Source organism: Gopherus evgoodei, chromosome 8, assembly GCF_007399415.2.
Source record: "Gopherus evgoodei ecotype Sinaloan lineage chromosome 8, rGopEvg1_v1.p, whole genome shotgun sequence".
In the NCBI taxonomy this organism is placed as follows: Eukaryota; Metazoa; Chordata; order Testudines; family Testudinidae; genus Gopherus; species Gopherus evgoodei.
In genome coordinates, this window is record NC_044329.1 from 84,227,140 (window position 1) to 84,244,808 (window position 17,669).

At 44.5% G+C, this 17,669-nt stretch overlaps 1 protein-coding gene across 4 annotated transcripts in view; it reads right to left on the minus strand.

Annotated features, from left to right (window-relative positions):
• The window catches only part of SAMD13 (sterile alpha motif domain containing 13), a 28,098-nt gene extending 18,599 nt beyond the window's left edge, over nt 1-9,499 (minus strand). For 2 of the 4 annotated variants that reach the window (XM_030573650.1, XM_030573647.1), the window contains exons 1-3: nt 9,422-9,499; nt 8,114-8,169; nt 5,399-5,483 (exon numbers count right to left, since the gene is read on the minus strand). In XM_030573650.1, coding sequence (XP_030429510.1) covers nt 5,399-5,451 — 53 coding nt within the window. In that variant the 5' untranslated portion in view covers nt 5,452-5,483; nt 8,114-8,169; nt 9,422-9,499. Of the gene's footprint in view, nt 1-5,398; nt 5,484-6,867; nt 6,954-8,113; nt 8,170-9,421 lie in introns of those variants that run through there. The other 2 variants (XM_030573648.1, XM_030573649.1) reach the window with 1 other exon arrangement.
• Nucleotides 9,500-17,669: the final 8,170 nt, after the last annotated feature.

Here is a 17,669-nt window from a genome sequence, read left to right on the forward strand (position 1 = left end):
ATGACTATGAGGAATGAGGTAACTGAACAAGGAGGGAACAGCTCCACATGGATTCAAATGGGGGTTTTCTCAAGGCAGTGAGAAGGAGATTAAGGTTCCAAGGTGTAGTTTGTTTTTGTATGATATAAAAATGGTTAGAGAAGCCCTTAATAAACTTGGCAGCAGGAAGACGTGTGAATACTAGACATCTCTGGACCGGTGGGCAGAAATTTGTAATGGTAGCTAGGTGGACCTTACTGGAGCTCAGAGACAGGACCATAGTTTTTAAATTTAGCCAGTGATCAAGTATGTACGTGTGGAGAGACTCAGAAGGGCAGAGTGGCTGCTCTGCGCACCAGGATTGCAAACGCTTCTACTTTTGCCGGTAAGGTTTCAGTGGTGGTTTTCTGACTAGAACATACTCCCAATTACCCAACTAGTATGGGGGTGACTGAAGGCACCACTGTAGTCACACCTACACAGTACTGTAATAATCTGTGTACATAATATGCCTTGTGCCATCTGAAAACTAAGAACTCACTGGTCAATAATACCATGGTAAAATGTTTGTAGTAACTTTCTATGTAAAGTCATAAACACAACCTGAAATGAGGTCTGAAGCGTGTTTAGCAGATAAGTCTGGGTAAACTAGTTTCTCAAAGACAAAGGACAAAATGACACCTCCAGCCAAATGTCATCAAAGCTGGTGGGCAAAAACCTCTCAAGTGGCCATTTATTGGCAAGGAAGGGGGCAGGAACAAAAAAAATAAGCAAACAACAGCATGAACAGCAAACAACAGTATGAAACCTCTTTCACCTCAACACTCCATGACTCCAGCCTCACAGTGGGAGTGAACTTTATCTAGTGGTAACCCTCAGGAAAATCCATTTCAAAAGGGGACTGAACAGTAAAGTGAGGGGCAAAAACACCCCAAAGTATCTCCTCCTATTCGACTTTCTCTCTTTCACCTAAGACAACAAAAGAAACAACCTTTGGGAGCAGATCCTGGCCTGAGAATTTGGTCAGCAATGTTCCTGGGAACATGTGGTACAGATTTCACCTTGACCAAGTCTGGTTTATTAAGTTTTAGCACAAGAAAGTGCTTTATCTTTATTTCTGTTGTAACCATTTCTGACTTTAATGCCTGGAACTTGTAGTCACTTAAAATGCCTTTCTAGTTAAATAAACTTTTTTTATTCTTTAATCAAAACCAATCCAGTGTTGTGTTTAAACTGAATTGTGTGGGTAACTCTCCATTTGAAGTAACAAACTGTTGGATATTGATTCCCTTACAGAGGCAATAGACCTAAGATATCTAAACTGTCCAGGAGAGGGCTGGACAGTGCAGAACACACATTTTGAGTGAAAATTCAGGACTGAATTCTGGCCTGTCAGATAAATGGCTCCGATGTCTATGTGGTGGGCGATGCACTAGGCTCTGGATCTTGCTCCTCCTTGGCAATTTACATGGTAAATTGACCACTCTGTAGACTGTCATTAGTTTGACTCAGAGAATCTTTAGTCTTGGGTAGGCAGTGCTAGCAAGCATATCTAACTGCTCTGAGTTCGAGGATGCTGATTGGAACAAGAGTCCATTTGCCTTGAGCTGTGCAGTTCTGAAAGTGGGTACCCTAACTTAACATGGAGGCAAATAGTGATGATCTTTGTGGGAGGTCAGAGCAAGAATGGAACTCCCACACAGAGCTTGTGGGGGGGGTCCCTTAATCAGTTGAGAGAGTTGAGGACTCTATGAGGAACAAACAGCTTGTGCTTGTTGGGAGTATAGACAGATTTGAGCCAGGTTTGAAGACACCAAAAGTCCAGTCTTGCATGGAGTGTCACAAGCTGCCCTCTGTCCCAAAAGTTGAAGGGCTTGCTGTGGTTTGGGAGCTCTGATATAGTGTAGCAATGAGAGTGACTTTGTGGGGAACCTGTCTAGGGAGAAGGTATGCTCTGGCAGCTGCAGTCTAGAGTGGCTCCAATGCAGTCTATGTGTGGACAAGTATCAAGACAGACTTTCTGGAATTGAGATGAAGTCCCAAAGAGTGGAAGAAGGGTAGGCCCTTGTTGGTTACTGACTGTACCTAGAGGAAGGAGCAACCCTTGAAGAGCGAGTCATCCAGATAGGGGAGAATGATGATTCTCACTTGTCGAAGATGGATTGTGATGACCAAGAGGACTTTTGTGAAGACTCTCTTGCTGGCTGAAAGGCCAAAGGGAAGAACCCAGTGCTGGCAATGGTTGTTGCCTACAACAAACCACAAGACTCATCAGTGAGCTGGATTACAAGCCATATGGAAATACTTGTCTTGGAAGTTGAGGACAACAAACAATTCCTCTGGATCCAATGAAGTTGCTGCTAGCTGAGGGGTTTGAGCTCTTTATCGTGAAGGGTCCATCTGGACCAGTACTATTTTTTTTTTGTTAACAATGTTGACCACTAGAGAGTTTGAGATGGGATGGGAGAAAGAGATACTCTGAACGCTTGGCTGGTATTTAGTAGTTTTTGTTAGTCCTCTTGCAGGTAGGCAGGTTGATCACTAGAGTCTGTCATATTGTACAGGCTGGTAACAGTAGAGCATCACTGCTAGGCAAGGCACTCTTTCTTTGAGGGATGGTTTGCAAACCAGGGGGTGCTGAGGTTCCTATTTCTTCTCCAAGGGGAGTGACTCTGATATTCTCTTCATTAGCTCTTGGAAGGTCTTAAAGTCATCTACATGAGATGATGGAGGGGGCATAACAGCCCTACTTGTTGAGGAGGAGGACTTCACTGAGGAGATACCTCCTCCTCTGACCTTAACTCTTGTGCCCCAAGAGGGTCTGGCTGAAGAGGGTCCCTAGGTACCAGTGGCGGCTGTTCTGGTGAGTCCCACTACGTGATAGCAGTCTGTACAGCTGATCACTATAAGGGGTCTGCCACAGCGTGCTCTACTCACTGCTTGAGGTGCCTCCTCCCGGGGATTAGCTCTTTTCAGGTCCAAAGCTCCCTTCTGCTGCTCGCTCAACACCTTGCTGCCACTGTCTCTCCTAGGTGCTACTCAGGGTGCTCTGTCTTCATGGCTTGGCCCACCAGCCTGGTCACTATAGTCCTCCCGTTCCAGGGTATCAATGTTTTTTCTTACAGTCTCAGGAACTCTTCTCATTCACTGCCCCAATGGTGTCACTCCCCTAGTAGCTGGTAGGGGAACCCAGGCCTGCCCTCTATTCCAGGTTCCAGCTCAGGGACCCGCTAATCAGCAGCCAAGGTCTGCACCATCCTGAATCTTGCTGTCTTTTCCCTGTGCCTTTCTTACTCCTTCTGGCTCCCCAGTTCTGGGTTTGCCACCCAAATTCCTTCTTCCTAGGGAGGCTACGTTCAGACTACCTGCCGTATCAGCAGGTTAAAATCGATTGCTCGGGGATCGATATATCGCGTCTCATCTAGACGCGATATATCGATCCCCGAGCGCGCTTATATCGATTCCGGAACTCCATCAACCCCAATGGAGTTGCGGAATCGACAGGGAGAGCCGCGAACATCGATCCTGCACGGTGAGGACGGGTGAGTAATCCGATCTTAGATATTCGACTTCAGCTACGTTATTCACGTAGCTGAAGTTGCATATCTAAGATCGATTTCCCCCCGTAGTGTGGACCAGCCCGGAGTAACTGCTAACTAAATTCTATAGCTCCAAACATGCCTCCTTTCCCAACGGCAGTGACTGCAGACTACTTCTTGCAGCCCCTTTCTGTTATCAGCTCCCTGGCTTCATAGAAGCCGCATCTGTTCCTGCATAGATGAGCTTACTGTAATTAAGGCTTTCCTTTCAGTCCAACTATCCCCCCAGCTTGCAGCCTAATAGGACTACATTAACCCCTTCAGGATGAGTATGGGAAACATGCTCCATCACAGGGCCCCAGGGTTCACGAGCTCACTATGGTGAGGTCCTGCCAAGGTTGATGGGACAACTATCAACTGGTTCCTGGGGTCTCATCTTTGGGATATACCTAGGGGAGCAGGAAGCTGGAATGGGAAGATGATGGAGTCTTGGATGGGCAGTCTTTAGAACCTAAGACAGACAGTATCAGAGCAGGGACCAAGAGGAATCTGTGTTTGGAGGGCTCCAATCCAGGTACCCATGACAATGCTGCACTAGGATGCTTGCCGATAGACTCCTCAGTAAGTCTGCTGGAAGTTTTTTCGGTGGTACTGGCATGTTGATACTGGAAGAGGTAGAAGGCTTGGCAGTACCCATACTGGGATGAGGGGTTTCCTTGCTCTCTGGACTTTGGGGTGACTTTGCCTTTCTTTCAGATTCCCTGTCAGGAGAATGGTAGCTTTCATTTTTAGAAGGCTTTGAAGCCTCTGAAGCTGCCCCTTGACCCTCTGTGTTTATCAGAGCCAGAACCAAAGAAGCTCGAGCACTCTAAGAGGCTGATGCTGATGTACTGGAGGGAGAGGAGGGGTTTCAAAGTTCAAAGTTAAGGAGCCCACCTTAAAAAGTAGTTTCAATCTGTCCTCCCTTAGGTTCTTGGATCTACTCTTAAAGCTGAAGAAGACCTTACCCTTTGATGTGATGTAAGATGTGCCGAGGCAGCTGGAATGCCCATCGCTGAGGGGAAAAGACCTGTGGCAGGTCTGGCAGGGTTTGTAGACTGAGGTTTTGGGTATAACCTACATAGGAATAAGGGCCACAAACCAGCAGAGGCCAAGGGTGATGGTGGTCCTGACCGCAAACAAAAGTGTGGGATGATCCCCCGCCCCAGAAAGCACAATTCTGTGCTAGAAATTAAAATAAGAAAACAGCAAAGTAAATAAAGAAAATACTAAAATATAAAAGAAGAAAACAAGCAGGCAGGATTAAGGCTAGAAAGCAAACACTGTGATATTCCGACTGAAGCCGCAATGGGCTGAGAAAGAACTGGAGCAGTGACAGGTCAGACCCTCCCTATATACCTCTGGACCAGAGCATCGGGATGGGTAGGGCACAGGTGCAGATCCATGGGCACTGCTGATGAAAAATTTCCAATCGAAAGTGCATGGGCACACATGCTCCTGGGATGGAGAACTCATAGGGGCAGTTACTCAAAGAAGAACAAAGCATTTTCCCCCACAGACCATTATGAACTTAACATAATCAGGTACACGGTGCATATTTGCTCTATGTTTGTTTTCCACATGCAGAGTGCAGAAAGGAATTCCATAATGGTCTTGATTGAAAAAAACACAGCAGGATGCCCCCTTTAACCAATGTAATGTCTGAGACCGCTGTTTCCCAGCTGGAATGCAATAAAGACAACTGCAAATGGGGAAGGCTTGCAAACCAATAAATACACCAGTTCCCTCCACCCTCAACCATTAAAACTAATGGAGGAATTTAAAGTAATTTTGGTTTTAGTTTTTTGTCTACATATAACATACTCCAGGAATTCACTTACTTTTTGACATCCAGAGAGCCACTCTCCTTGTTTTCCATGTCAACAGACAGCATGGAGAGAGTAGAGGTTTCTTTAAGTTCAGCAACTAATCAACAAGGAGGGGGGAAAAAGCTGTGTTTAATAATCAGTAAATACAAAAGAGAAATATAATGTAACAGAAATGAGTGTTCTCCTGCACAAAACCACCTTCCCTTTGGAGAGAATAAGTGCAGTTAGGACCCTGCTTTCCTCAGAAGCTGATAACATCTTATAAACTAGGAAAAGCTGATGAGCAAACTCCAGAGGTTCTCTCTGCTCTACAGACAGGGACTGAACATTCAGTTTGACCCATTTCCAAAATAAGTGCTTTCTAATATTTATTTATAGGGTTTTCTATGCCCCCTTCCCATTACTCTAGCATCTAGAATTTATTCTCACAACATCCCTGTGAGGAAGGAAGTATCGGTGCCTCACTTTACAGGTGGGGAAACTTCGGCACAGATGAGCTGGGTGATTTACCCGAGGTTACCCAAGAGGTTTGTGGCAGAACCAGGAATTAAATCCATGTCTACTGAGGCCTACTTCTGTGCTTTTCCCACACAGCTATCCTTCCTGAGCTAGTGAAGTGTCTTCAGTAGCTGTAGTGAGTGCAGAGGAGAGAAGCAGGGACTCATAGTTAGAGTGAAATTGAAGAAAATCCGATTTATTCTCCCCCCCCCCCCCCGCAGTATGCAGGGATATTTTTGCAGTACATATTTTTGCACCACTATTATCTTCATGGGAGAAGTGCAGAGGTGACCCAAGACTTCCCTCCCCCCCAGAGGAATTCACTCCTGTTTCACAGAGCACTGGGTAACTACCTAAATATTCAAGATGTTCTTGCTGTGGCATTAATGGATGCCTATGACATGTCACAGAGCCCTTTGAAGGGGAAAAGAACGGGAAACCATTACATCTATGTAAAGTTTACAAAAATCTAGGACATAAATTAACGTTTAAAAACACCATTTGAAAAACCACTACTATATTTAATATATAATTAACAGGATGCAGAACACCAAATACAACTATTGCAAACTAATCAAAAAGGTGTTCCTTTGTGTACTGTAAATCAGATCATTTAACACAATTCCCCCCAATCACGTCTCACTCCATCTAAGGAGATTATTGCAAAATGACAAGTGCAACAATTATACTATTAGCAAAATGTTCTCTCCTCATACAGTGAACCAAGATGAAAAGAAGAAATAAAGCTGCAGGTGTGTAGTATTTTCATTTACAGCACACACAGACAGACAAAAACTTGCAGTTCTTAATTACTGAGATGATCTGTTGAGAGTTGCTTTCTTTTTTTGCAATATACAAGGAAAGATTTTGGAAACTGAGTTACACACATTCACCATTTTATAAGCATCTCAGAAATCATTCACTAGGCAACATTACACCACACTGTCATTTTTCTAGAAAAAAAGTAAAAAAGAAAAACCTACCTACAAGCAACTAAAACAAATCATTTTTACAAGCTTATCAAGAACAGCAAAAGAACCCCCAAGGATTTCTTTCATAAAGTAGGCTGGCAAAGGAATTCAATAAGGAGGTACAATTTGACACAGTGAAATAAGATCAGGCTGGCTCAGTGCCAGCATGACGTTAGGAACTACATACAAGCTGCACCAACTGCCTTCTGTTTCATGGCTGACTTTTTAAAGACACAGTGTTCTTTTGCCTGCTCATTTTAGCTAAATACCTTCAGCATAATTATTTAATGCTATAAATCACACATCTCCTGCTGCAGAATCCACTTAACAACTGCCTTGTAAAAGAGCCACAACTCTTTTGAAATTAATTAATCTTTTCCCCTACCCTCTTTTATCAAACAATTGCTTCCTCACAATTGCTTACACTGTTAAATATTCAGGAGCAGTTTCCAACTAGTTTAACCTGAGTGAAAATAAGGAGAAAGCACATTTCAGATATTGCAGGAACAAATGTACTGCTGAGGCTCTAACAACACTTGCCCTTGGAAAGAATCTCAGAGAGTCCAGTTTTAGCCATTTCTTTTTTAGGAAAGAGTTCCTGCAAGGAGAGTAGAAAATCCTCCCAAATCATTATACAGGGGAGTAACATACTTAATATGCAGTGTAAGATTCGTGATTTGCTTCTTGCGACCTCAACACTGTAAACCTTTCCCACTCACCCCTACAACCAAATGCAATGTATTTAGTAACAGTAAATTCTGTTAGGAGCAACGCTGCTCAAACTGTAAAGTAGCTGATCCAAAAAAGAGGTCAAGACTAACTATTAAGAACCTCTGCTCAATTCCCACTCCAAAGATGGTCTCTCCAGAGCAGTCCTGATGCCCCCTGGCTAGATGGTAAGGGGCAAATTTTGCACTACTGTTATCTGTGTCATAAATACTGTGTGAATGGCACACTTTGGTCTCCAGGCTATTAATCTGACATCTTCATGAACACTCCAGTCACTGAAAACGTGGTATTAGTGGTTTTGGCCAAAGTATTGTATGCAAGAGTTAAAGTCCATTTCCCTGGCAATTTCACTTTGCCTGCATTATGCAATGACAGGTAAATAAAAAAAGTACACATAAACCATTCAAACAGTACAATTTTGTGTTAAGACATTGCAAGTGGTGGTAGTACATGCTTTTTTTGTTTTTTAGAATTTATTTAGAATAAATAAATACACACAGATAAATCAAATATAGTAGTAGACACTTACTGGGCAGTGTTACACAGCAAAGGACCCCACCGCCATTTCACATCTCACTTAATGTACTGGAAAACATGGCATAAATACGTGTTTGTTAGACAGTTTAGCTGCACAAAGCAATTCTCTTTGTTTCAAGAAGTGAGCAAGTTCTAAATGAGGACATCTTGAATTTGCTGCATCAGTTCGTTTCTAACTGTGGTAATGAACTGACATTTGAGGATCCAAACATCAGGCAGCTATTCCCTCACACCCTCTCATTCCTTCCATTATGCTGTTCAATTAATCCGTAGAGTATTTAAAATAGAGTTCACACTGCACACATGTTCTGCCTAAAAGTCCTTTAGAAGAAGAGATATGAATCTAATACATTAATGGCCTATGGAAGAGTTTGATGTTGAGCCCTAATCCCCAGATTCTGTTGTTTTTAATCAGTTATGAGGTAACTTAATTCAATTAACAAGGAGATACTGTTTGGAGAAATATTGGTGGAGAGGGTGGGGGCAGGCACGGGATGGACATGGAGACTTGTCGGACTGTTTGGTTTCTGTTACTGGCGAAAGGTATTTTCCAGGCCACACTGGGAATGAAGTGAACTAGGTAGTTCTCAGTTCCATGTCATGGGGTCAGCCCTGGGTGGCCCTAAGTTTATTTTATCTGCACAAGATCAAACATTCAGAAATCAGTGCAGACATTGTACATTTATTAATATCCAAACGTCAGCTTTCTACTGAGAAGCTTTCCATGTTCCTGGAAGAGTCTGCAATACAAGAAAACCAAATACCTCACACATGCTTGGCAGCACAGTCCAGCAATCTTTCAGTGGAAGAGAGAGATGTTGGAATTTAGATCTGGGAGAGCAAGACACAGCCTATGTCTTTTCTTTTGCAATGACATGGGGGAGAAAATGTCAGCAAATTTGTTCAAAGAGAAAATCAAGTGAAACAAAAAATCAAATCACTTTCACTTTGGAACTCCAGTTTTCTGCTGGACTAGCTAGGCAAACTTCTCTTGAAAGAATGAAACAGTTAGTGTTAAGCTATGCGGAATGTAAGCTCTTAAAACTGTGACAATCCCCTCTTTTATTCTTCTTTTTAAAAAAAATGCATGATCCTTTTTGAGTCCATCTTCAATCCAGCAGCAAGTCCTGGCTCTCCACACAGGACTGTTGTAAGTTACTCTAAATATACTTCAGGGCAAAGCATGCATTTTTAAGGAAGCTGCTTAGGAGAGGAATACAGCAGTAACTGAGTCAGAGGAAGAAAACTGAATATTAAAAAAATCCCATTCCCTCTGAAGTGCACAGCAGACCTCACTTACCTTTCTTCATAGCCAGCAAAAGGCTGCCTTCCTCCAACACAGCTGCACCCACATGCAGAGCTCCAAATAGAAGATGCTCTGGCCAATCACAGACAATCTGTCAGGTAGTGTGGCATGCTGGGAGCTGTAGTCCATAACTCCAGAGCAAGAGTAGCAATCAAGATTTTACTGTCACTATGACCTCTCGATAAAAATGTGCAGACCTACATCTGAGACTCACTAGTTGGGAAGGAGACTTCCTCCATGTTGCATTAATTTTTAAAGCATTGATTAAAGGGGCAGGGAACCTAATTTACTCTTTACTTGTAAACAACCTAGTACATTAGCACTGTATAAGTTATTTTTACTATAACTATTTAAAATACACTTATGATCATGCAATAAATTATTATAAGAAAGAGACTGGGACTCCAGGAATGGAGGATTTTGGGGTGTGTGTGTGTGTGTGTGTCAAGTGGATATTTAAAATCTTCATATTGGTTTTCCTTATATTTCCTTGCAGTTAGACAACTCACAAATTAGGAGTTTAACCAAAGAGCAAAAATGCTCAGAGATTTTATCCAAATTTAAAAAGAAGGCAAAAATCCCAAATTCCCTTTCTTAATAAGAATCTTCCACAACCCTGTAGAAGATGAAAAATATCTGACAGTGAAGAAATCATCTGGCGGTTTTGTTGTTGTTAAAATTAATTCTTGCCAAGATGAAGATGGCAATTTGAAAGTGGCACAGATTTAGGCCAATCCATTGCCAGTCTACCTGCATAATACCCATAATTATCTCTTAGATCATTAATAGCAACAACAACAAGAGTCCTAATTCACACAACTTGCTTTCTCATCCCCCTCCAAACTATCTGTTCTCTGACTCTAAATATTCATTAACTTGCCAGCATGGGGCTGCATTTCCCTCTCAGCTCCCTATTTTCCTATAGTTTGATTATCATTCCTTAATTGCATTAGGATAGAATCTGTTACTTACCTTGGTACATAGCTTTGAGACTTTAACATTGGTTGCCTTGCCCTACCATGCCTTCATGAATGTTAATATCCCAAGCCACATATGCCATTACATGTGCCAGGATCAAAAACTGCTGTTCCTGAATTGGATGAAGTGGTCACTGTGGAGGAGCATGAGGCACGCTCTCTTCCCTGAGGTCCCCTGCTGGCTGAGTGTTGTGCTGCTGCTGAGCAAGTGTGTGTAGTGAGCTGGCTAAAAGCCAATGGCAGCAGAGGCGTCAGTGGTTTTGTGGGGCACTTCTCAAGTAGAAAACGTGTGAAGAATACAGTAGTGTAACTTGCACGAATCTGGCATTCAGCTGGTGTGCATAATGAGTGCAAACGTCTACACCAAGGCCCTGATCCAGCAAAATTAATTAGATGCTTAGGATACTTCCATGTTTAAAGTTAAGTATGTGCTTATAATGTGTTGCTGGGTCAGGGGCCAAGATCGTCGACTCTGATTTACACTCTGTGCAGCTACTTCAATGGAGTGACACATGGTGTAAATCAGGGCAGAAGGGAAGAGGTATTGAAGGAACAGCAACGAACAAGCAGGAGGATATCACGTTCTGGGGTGCAATCTACACCAGTGAGGGGTTGTGTTACCACCTTCCCTGCATCCCAGGTGTCTCACAACGTTTTGCTGCTGTTGCTCCCAACTAGGGCGACTGCCTTTTCAAAAGGCAAAAGTGGGACACATGTAAGAGCCCCACCCCTGCTCCTCCTCTTCCCTCTGAGGCCCCGCACCCTGGCCAGGCGGGAAACCAGAGCCAGGCTGTGGTAAGAGCTGTCCAGGGACCCCGGGCCACTGTGGGAGCCCCCAGATCCTTTACCTGCTCTGAGTGGGGGGCTGGGGTGACCAAGAGCAAGCTCCTGGCCTGTATCCCCGTTCCCCAGGGTGCACCCCAGGGAAGGTGGAGGGTCTGGGACACCTCACAGAGGCCTGGGCTCCCTGAGCAGCTCTTACTAGTGCCCGGCTCCTGGCTTTGCCAGGAGGCAGGGCCTTGTGAGGGGAGAGGCCTCATGGTGAGGGGAGGCTAAGGCCCACCTCAGTTAACTGCTCCCCTTCCCCACTGGAAGAGGCTGGTGCCATCCCTAAGCCTCAGGCGGTTTATTACAAGATTATTATGATGGTATGTCTGGTGTGAATACAAGTGTGTGCTCAGTCACAGAGGAAGATAAAGGAAAGGGGCTCCGGCTATATCTTACACCTGTTTTGTTGGTGTTGGAAGGATTAAGCTCAAGGGAGGGTCTTGTCCCCCTATTTCTTCTCACCTTTCCCTGAGACAATAGTTGCTGTTTCTCTTTTTTCCCCATCCATTTTCTCTCTCATTTCTCTTCTCTGTCTATTCTCCTCTTTTGGTCTTTCATCTTGTCTATTCATTTTTACATTTGTAGTCTTGGTAGCCATTTTACTCATTGCTGAGTTCTCTTCGACTCCTGCTCACCCCTTCCTCCCTGGTAGCTCTGATCATGTCCGCCCCCTTCTTCCACTCAACACATGGGAAAGTGGGTGTGTTTCCTGTTGCATTATATGCACATTGTGTGTGGAGGTAGAAGGGGGTGAATAAGGAGTCCTGCCATTTTCTCACTCATTGTTCCCTTCCACTGCACTGTACTTGTCTTAGCTAGTTTGATGCCATGATTGAAGGTTGTTGAGGTAAGAACTGCTCCTGGCTCCTGAAAAACTAAACAGCAATTGCTAATTTCTTTTGACAAAATGCACCTTCAAGTATCTTCCTTTTACCTTAGAGACAGACCTTCACTTGTCAACACATTCCCTAAAGAAACAGAGATTGAGCTAAGAATGGTTTTTAGACCCTTTGACCATAATTACAATTTAGAACTTGCTGCAGTAAATGTTTTATTATAGGCCTTACAGAAAGGATGAGAGCCCACGATTGTCTTTGTTCATTCACTCCACCAGAGGGCCCTTTTTCCTGCACGTAATGTTTTGATAGCTACATACTAAAATCCAGAAAGATGTCAATGAAGGGCCCTATTCTTCCCTGGTGAAGAGTCATTCTATGTTGGTTCTTGGGGTACCCAGAACTGTGGGTCACCTTGTTACCCCTACCTCCAATGAGAGGGAGACCTGCTTGTGCTTAACTAGGTATCAGCTCCCTGACACAACTGGCCTGTTAGCCACCCAAGCATTCTCATCTGGGCTATGCCAGTCCTGACTGTGCTTTGCAGAATAATAGGTACACCATAGTCCCTGAGCCACTTCAAAAGGTTCTCCTGTAGTCAGAGGTGAAAGTAACTTAAAAGACTTACTGGTACTCCGGCGTCCTGAGCAGGGGCCAGGGCCTCAACCAGAAGAGGCATGGCCTCAACTGGAAGAGGCAGGACCTTTAAATCATCCCTGGAGCTACCAGGCAGAGGCAGCTGGGAGCCCCGGGGCTAAGAGGTGATTTAAAGGGCCTGGGGTTCCAGCTGCCACTACCACAGCGGAGCTCCAGGCCCTTTAAATTGACGACGGAGCCCCAGGGGCTCCCCGCTGCTGCCACTACTCCAGGCTAAGGACTCTGGCAGAGATTTAAAGGGTCCGGGGTTCTGACCGCCACTGCCGCCCTGGGTCCTTTAAATCGCCACCCGAGCCCTGCTGCTGGAGCCCCTGGCCACCCAGACACCCAAGAATGCGGTGGGGGGGGGGCCTCTGGCCACCCAGCTACTCCACCCCAGAGGATTGCCCAAGCAACAGAAGGCTGGCCTTCAATAAATTTTGAAGTTTTAAAGTTTTAAAGTGCAGTGTGGCCTTGTGCTTCCCTCCTTCTCCACCCTTCCCTGGCTACCTTGGCAGTTATCCCCCTATTTGTGTGATGAATTAATAAAGAATGCATGAATCTGAAGGAACAATGACTTTATTGCCTCTGCAAGTGGTGATAGAAGGGGGGGGAGGGTGATTGGCTTACAGGGAAGTAGAGTGAACCCGGCGGGGGGGTGATTCATCAAAGAGAAGCAAACAGAACTTTCACACCTTAGCCTGGCCAGTCATGAAACTGGTTTTCAAAGCTTCTCTGACGCACAGTGCGCCCTCCTGTACTCTTCTAACCGCCCTGATGTCTGGCTGCGCGTAATCAGCAGCCAGGTGATTTGCCTCAACCTCCTACCCCACCATAAATGTCTCCCCCTTACTCTCACAGATATTGTGGAGCACACAGCAAGCACTGGGATAGCACAGCAAGCAATAACAACGGGAATATTGGTTTCACTGAGGTCTATCTGAGTCAGTAAACTGCGCCAGCGTGCTTTTAAAGGTCCAAATGCACATTCTATCACCATTCTGCACTTGTCAGCCTTTAATTGAACAGCTCCTGACTACTATCCAGGCTGCCTGTGTATGGCTTCATGAGCCATGGCATTAAGGGGTAGGCTGAGTCCCCAAGGGTAACTATAGGCATTTCAACATCCCCAACAATTATTTTCTGGTCTGGGAAGAAAGTCCCTTCCTGAAGCTTTTGAAACAGACCAGAGTTCCTGAAGAGGTGAGCATCATGTACCTTTCCCGGCCATCCCACATTGATGCTGGTGAAACATCCCTTGTGATCCACCAGTGTTTGCAGCAGCATTGAAAAGTACCCCCTTCGGTTTATGTATTCACTGGCTTGGTGCTCCGGTGCCAAGATAGGGATATGGGTTCTGTTTATTGCCCCACCACAGTTAGGGAATCCCATTGTAGCAAAGCCGTCCACTAAGACCTGCACATTTCCCAGAGTCACTACTCTTGATAACAGCAGCTTTTGGATTGTGTTGGCTACTTGGATCACAGCAGCCCCCACAGTAGATTTGCCCATTCCAAATTGATGCCTGACTGATCGGTAGCTGTCTGGTGTTGCAAGCTTCCAGAGGGCTATCGCCACTCACTTCTCAACTGTGAGGGTTTCTCTCATCTTGGTATTCTGGCGCTACGGGGTAGGGGAAAACAAGTCACAAAATTCCATGAAAGTGCCCTTACACATGCGAAAGTTTCACAGCTGCTGGGAATTGTCCCAGACCTGCAACACTATGCAGTCTCACCAGTCTGTGCTTGTTTCCTGGGCCCAGAATCAGCGTTCCATCGCATGAGCCTGCCCCACTAACACCATGATGTGCACATTGCCGGGGCCCATATTTTGTGAGAAGTCTGTGTCCATGTTTATGTCCTCATCACTCTCGTCACCACGCTGCCATCGCCTCTTTGCCTGGTTTTGCTTTTGCAGGTTCTGATTCTGCATATACTCCAGGATAATGCGCGTGGTGTTTACAGTGCTCATAATTGTTGCGGTGATCTGAGCGGGCTCCATGATCCCAGTGCTATGGCATCTGGGCTGAAAAAAGGCACAAAACGATTGTCCGCTCTGACAGAGGGAGGGGTGATGGACGACGTGGCTTACAGGGAATTAAAATCTACAAAGGGGTTGGCTTTGCATCAAGGATAAACACAAACAACTGTGACACAGAATGGCCCCCTCAAGGATTGAACTCAAAATCCTGGGTTTAGCAGGCCGTTGATTTCACAGAAGGAAGGAGGGAGGAAGCAAATTAATACAAAACAAATCAGGTCTATTTCTTGTTTTGATCCACTCCATCTATTTTATACATCTTTAGGCTGGCAGCAGATGGTGCAGTTCGACTGCTAGCCATCATCATCTCCTGGGTGCTTGACAGAAGATGCTGCATTACGACTGCTAGCCATCATCATCCCCTCGCTGTTTGCCAGAGGATGGTGCAGTAGGACTGGTAGCCATCGTCATCTAGGTGCTCGGCAGAAGATGGGAATGACCTGACTGAGTCACTCCCATGTCTTCCCAGATGCCCCTGACTGACCTCACCAAGGTTGGTTAAAAGAGCACCCAGGAGTATGACGACGATGGCCACCAGTCCTAACGCACCGTCTGCTGGCAAAAGGCAATGAGCTGCTGCTGTGTAGCAATGCAGTCCAACGTCTGCCAGCACTCAGGAGACTTACGGTGATGGTCAGCTGTGCGGGCTCCATGCTTGCCGTGGTATGGCATCTGCACAGGTAACCCAGGAAAAAAGGCGCAAAATGATTGTCTGCTGTTGCTTTCACGGACGGAGGGATGGGGGGCCTGACGACATGTACCCGCAACGCTGTTTTTGCCCCATCAGGCATTGGGATCTCCATCCAGAATTCCAATGGGCGGCAGAGACTGCAGGAACTGTGGGACGTCCAGAAGTCGATGCTAGCCTTGGTACTGCGGATGCAGTTCACCGATTTAATGCACTTAGAGCATTTTTTGTGGGGACACACACAATCGACTGTATAAAAAACACAGAATACAGAAGAAATCTCAGTCTTATCTCCCTGAACTGGCAATTGGGAACTTGTCCTGCTAATGCCAAATAAAGATGCACTAGCAGGACAAGATAGTCTATATGTTGAAGTTAGAAATTGCTATTATTTTCAGCTGCATGAGCATCTCATGAAAATAAATATCTGGCAATCAAGTAAAGAAATAACCTGGAGCCTGATTTTGAATGGTGTTGGGTACTTGCAACTCTCATTGACTTCACTTAGACTGGGATAGGATGGGCCATTACACGAAGTAACTATTTCCCCAAGCTTATTTCCTCACACCGCCCCCCCCCCCCCACAGTTCCTTAATCTCCTTGTCAATTGCTGGAAATGGGCCACTACAAACAGTTCTTTTTCTCTCCTGTTGATAATAGCTCACCTTAACTGATCACTCTCTTTATAGTGTGTATGGTAACACCCATTGTTTCATGGTGTGTGTGTGTGTATATATATCTTCCTACTGTATTTGCCGCTGCATGCATCCGATGAAGTGGGCTGTTGCCCACAAAAGCTTATGCTCAAATAAATTTGTTAGTCTCTAAGGTGCCACAAGTATGCCTGTTCTTTCTACTTGGAGTTGTGGTGACCAGTGCCTTTAAAATTAGGCCCCGTGGCCCTGATCCAGCAAAACAGTTAAGTATGGACTTAAAGCTAAGCACGTGCTTAAGTGCTTTGCTGGATCAAAACCTTAATGTATTTGGAATTAATAAAAAAACTACCTTGGGAGACAATAAGGCTGCTAACCTGTATGTAACATCACCAACGCAAGTAAAATAAAAATAAATAAATAAATAAATAATCAGGAAAACAAATAGGTAAGTTACTACCATCAACATCCAAGCAAAAATCTCAAGCCTCCTGTATGCACCTCAGAACATATTCCTTATACTACAGAGGTGTATCTTAGCAATCTAAATAATAACATGAAATGTAACTAACGAATATTCATGAATATCTCTTCTAACTTAAAAAAAATCTAAAATTTTAAAATAATCATCATAACCCTAAATGGAAAGATAACTATTTATGTTTCAACCTAATAATCATGACACAATAGTTAAGGAAATAAAAAATGTTATTTTCCACATCATTACTGGCTTGTGATTGAACTGAAAAAATACAGACCCTCCTATGTATGCAGGAAAACAGAGATGTGGTTAACTTGTTCCTAGTAAGAGTTTGATTCAGGACACACTTAAGTACCTGGTTAATTTTAAACACATGCTTAAATCTCATTGATTGAAATGGGGCTTAAGCACGCGCTTAACATGCTGTCCTGAACTAGGAAGTATATTAGCAGCAGAGAAATCTTAAACACACATAGGAACACAGCATGCCCTGTAAATATAATTAAGAGACGTATATAATTTATTTTTAAACACAACACATGAGCCACATACAGGACACTTATTGGATTCAGAGTTAACAACTGATTTTATTCAGATTGCAGAGAGTTATAGGGAATGTGTTCTCTGGAACATGCATTCTGGTTGATATTTCAGCATGGATAGTGATTTCTCATGTCTTAACTGTTCACCTCCCTGTTTGTGAATATTTGTATTCATGGTGTTATGTAGCTTAGGCAACAGTAACTGTCTCACAGTGTAGTTTATTAGTTATGAGTTGACTATTTTTTTTCATTACCTTAAGTTATGTGATGACAGCTATGTGAAGGGGTGCTCCACTCGCTGCCAGGATATTGCCTTCTCCTGATCATTCTGGGGAATAGCTCACAAGGTCAATGTCCTTTCCGTCTCTCTGACTCTCTCTCTGCCCTGTGACCCCTCTCTCGCTCCACGAGCTGCTGCTGCCTCTTCATGTCGTAGCCCTCTGGCCTGGTCACTTACACATGTTTACCCCTTCCAGGGTTGGAAAGTCTTTCCTTGCTAGCAGTTCTAGGCAGTTTTCCCATTCATTGCCTTGTAGAGCTACTCCCACAGTGGCTCTGAAC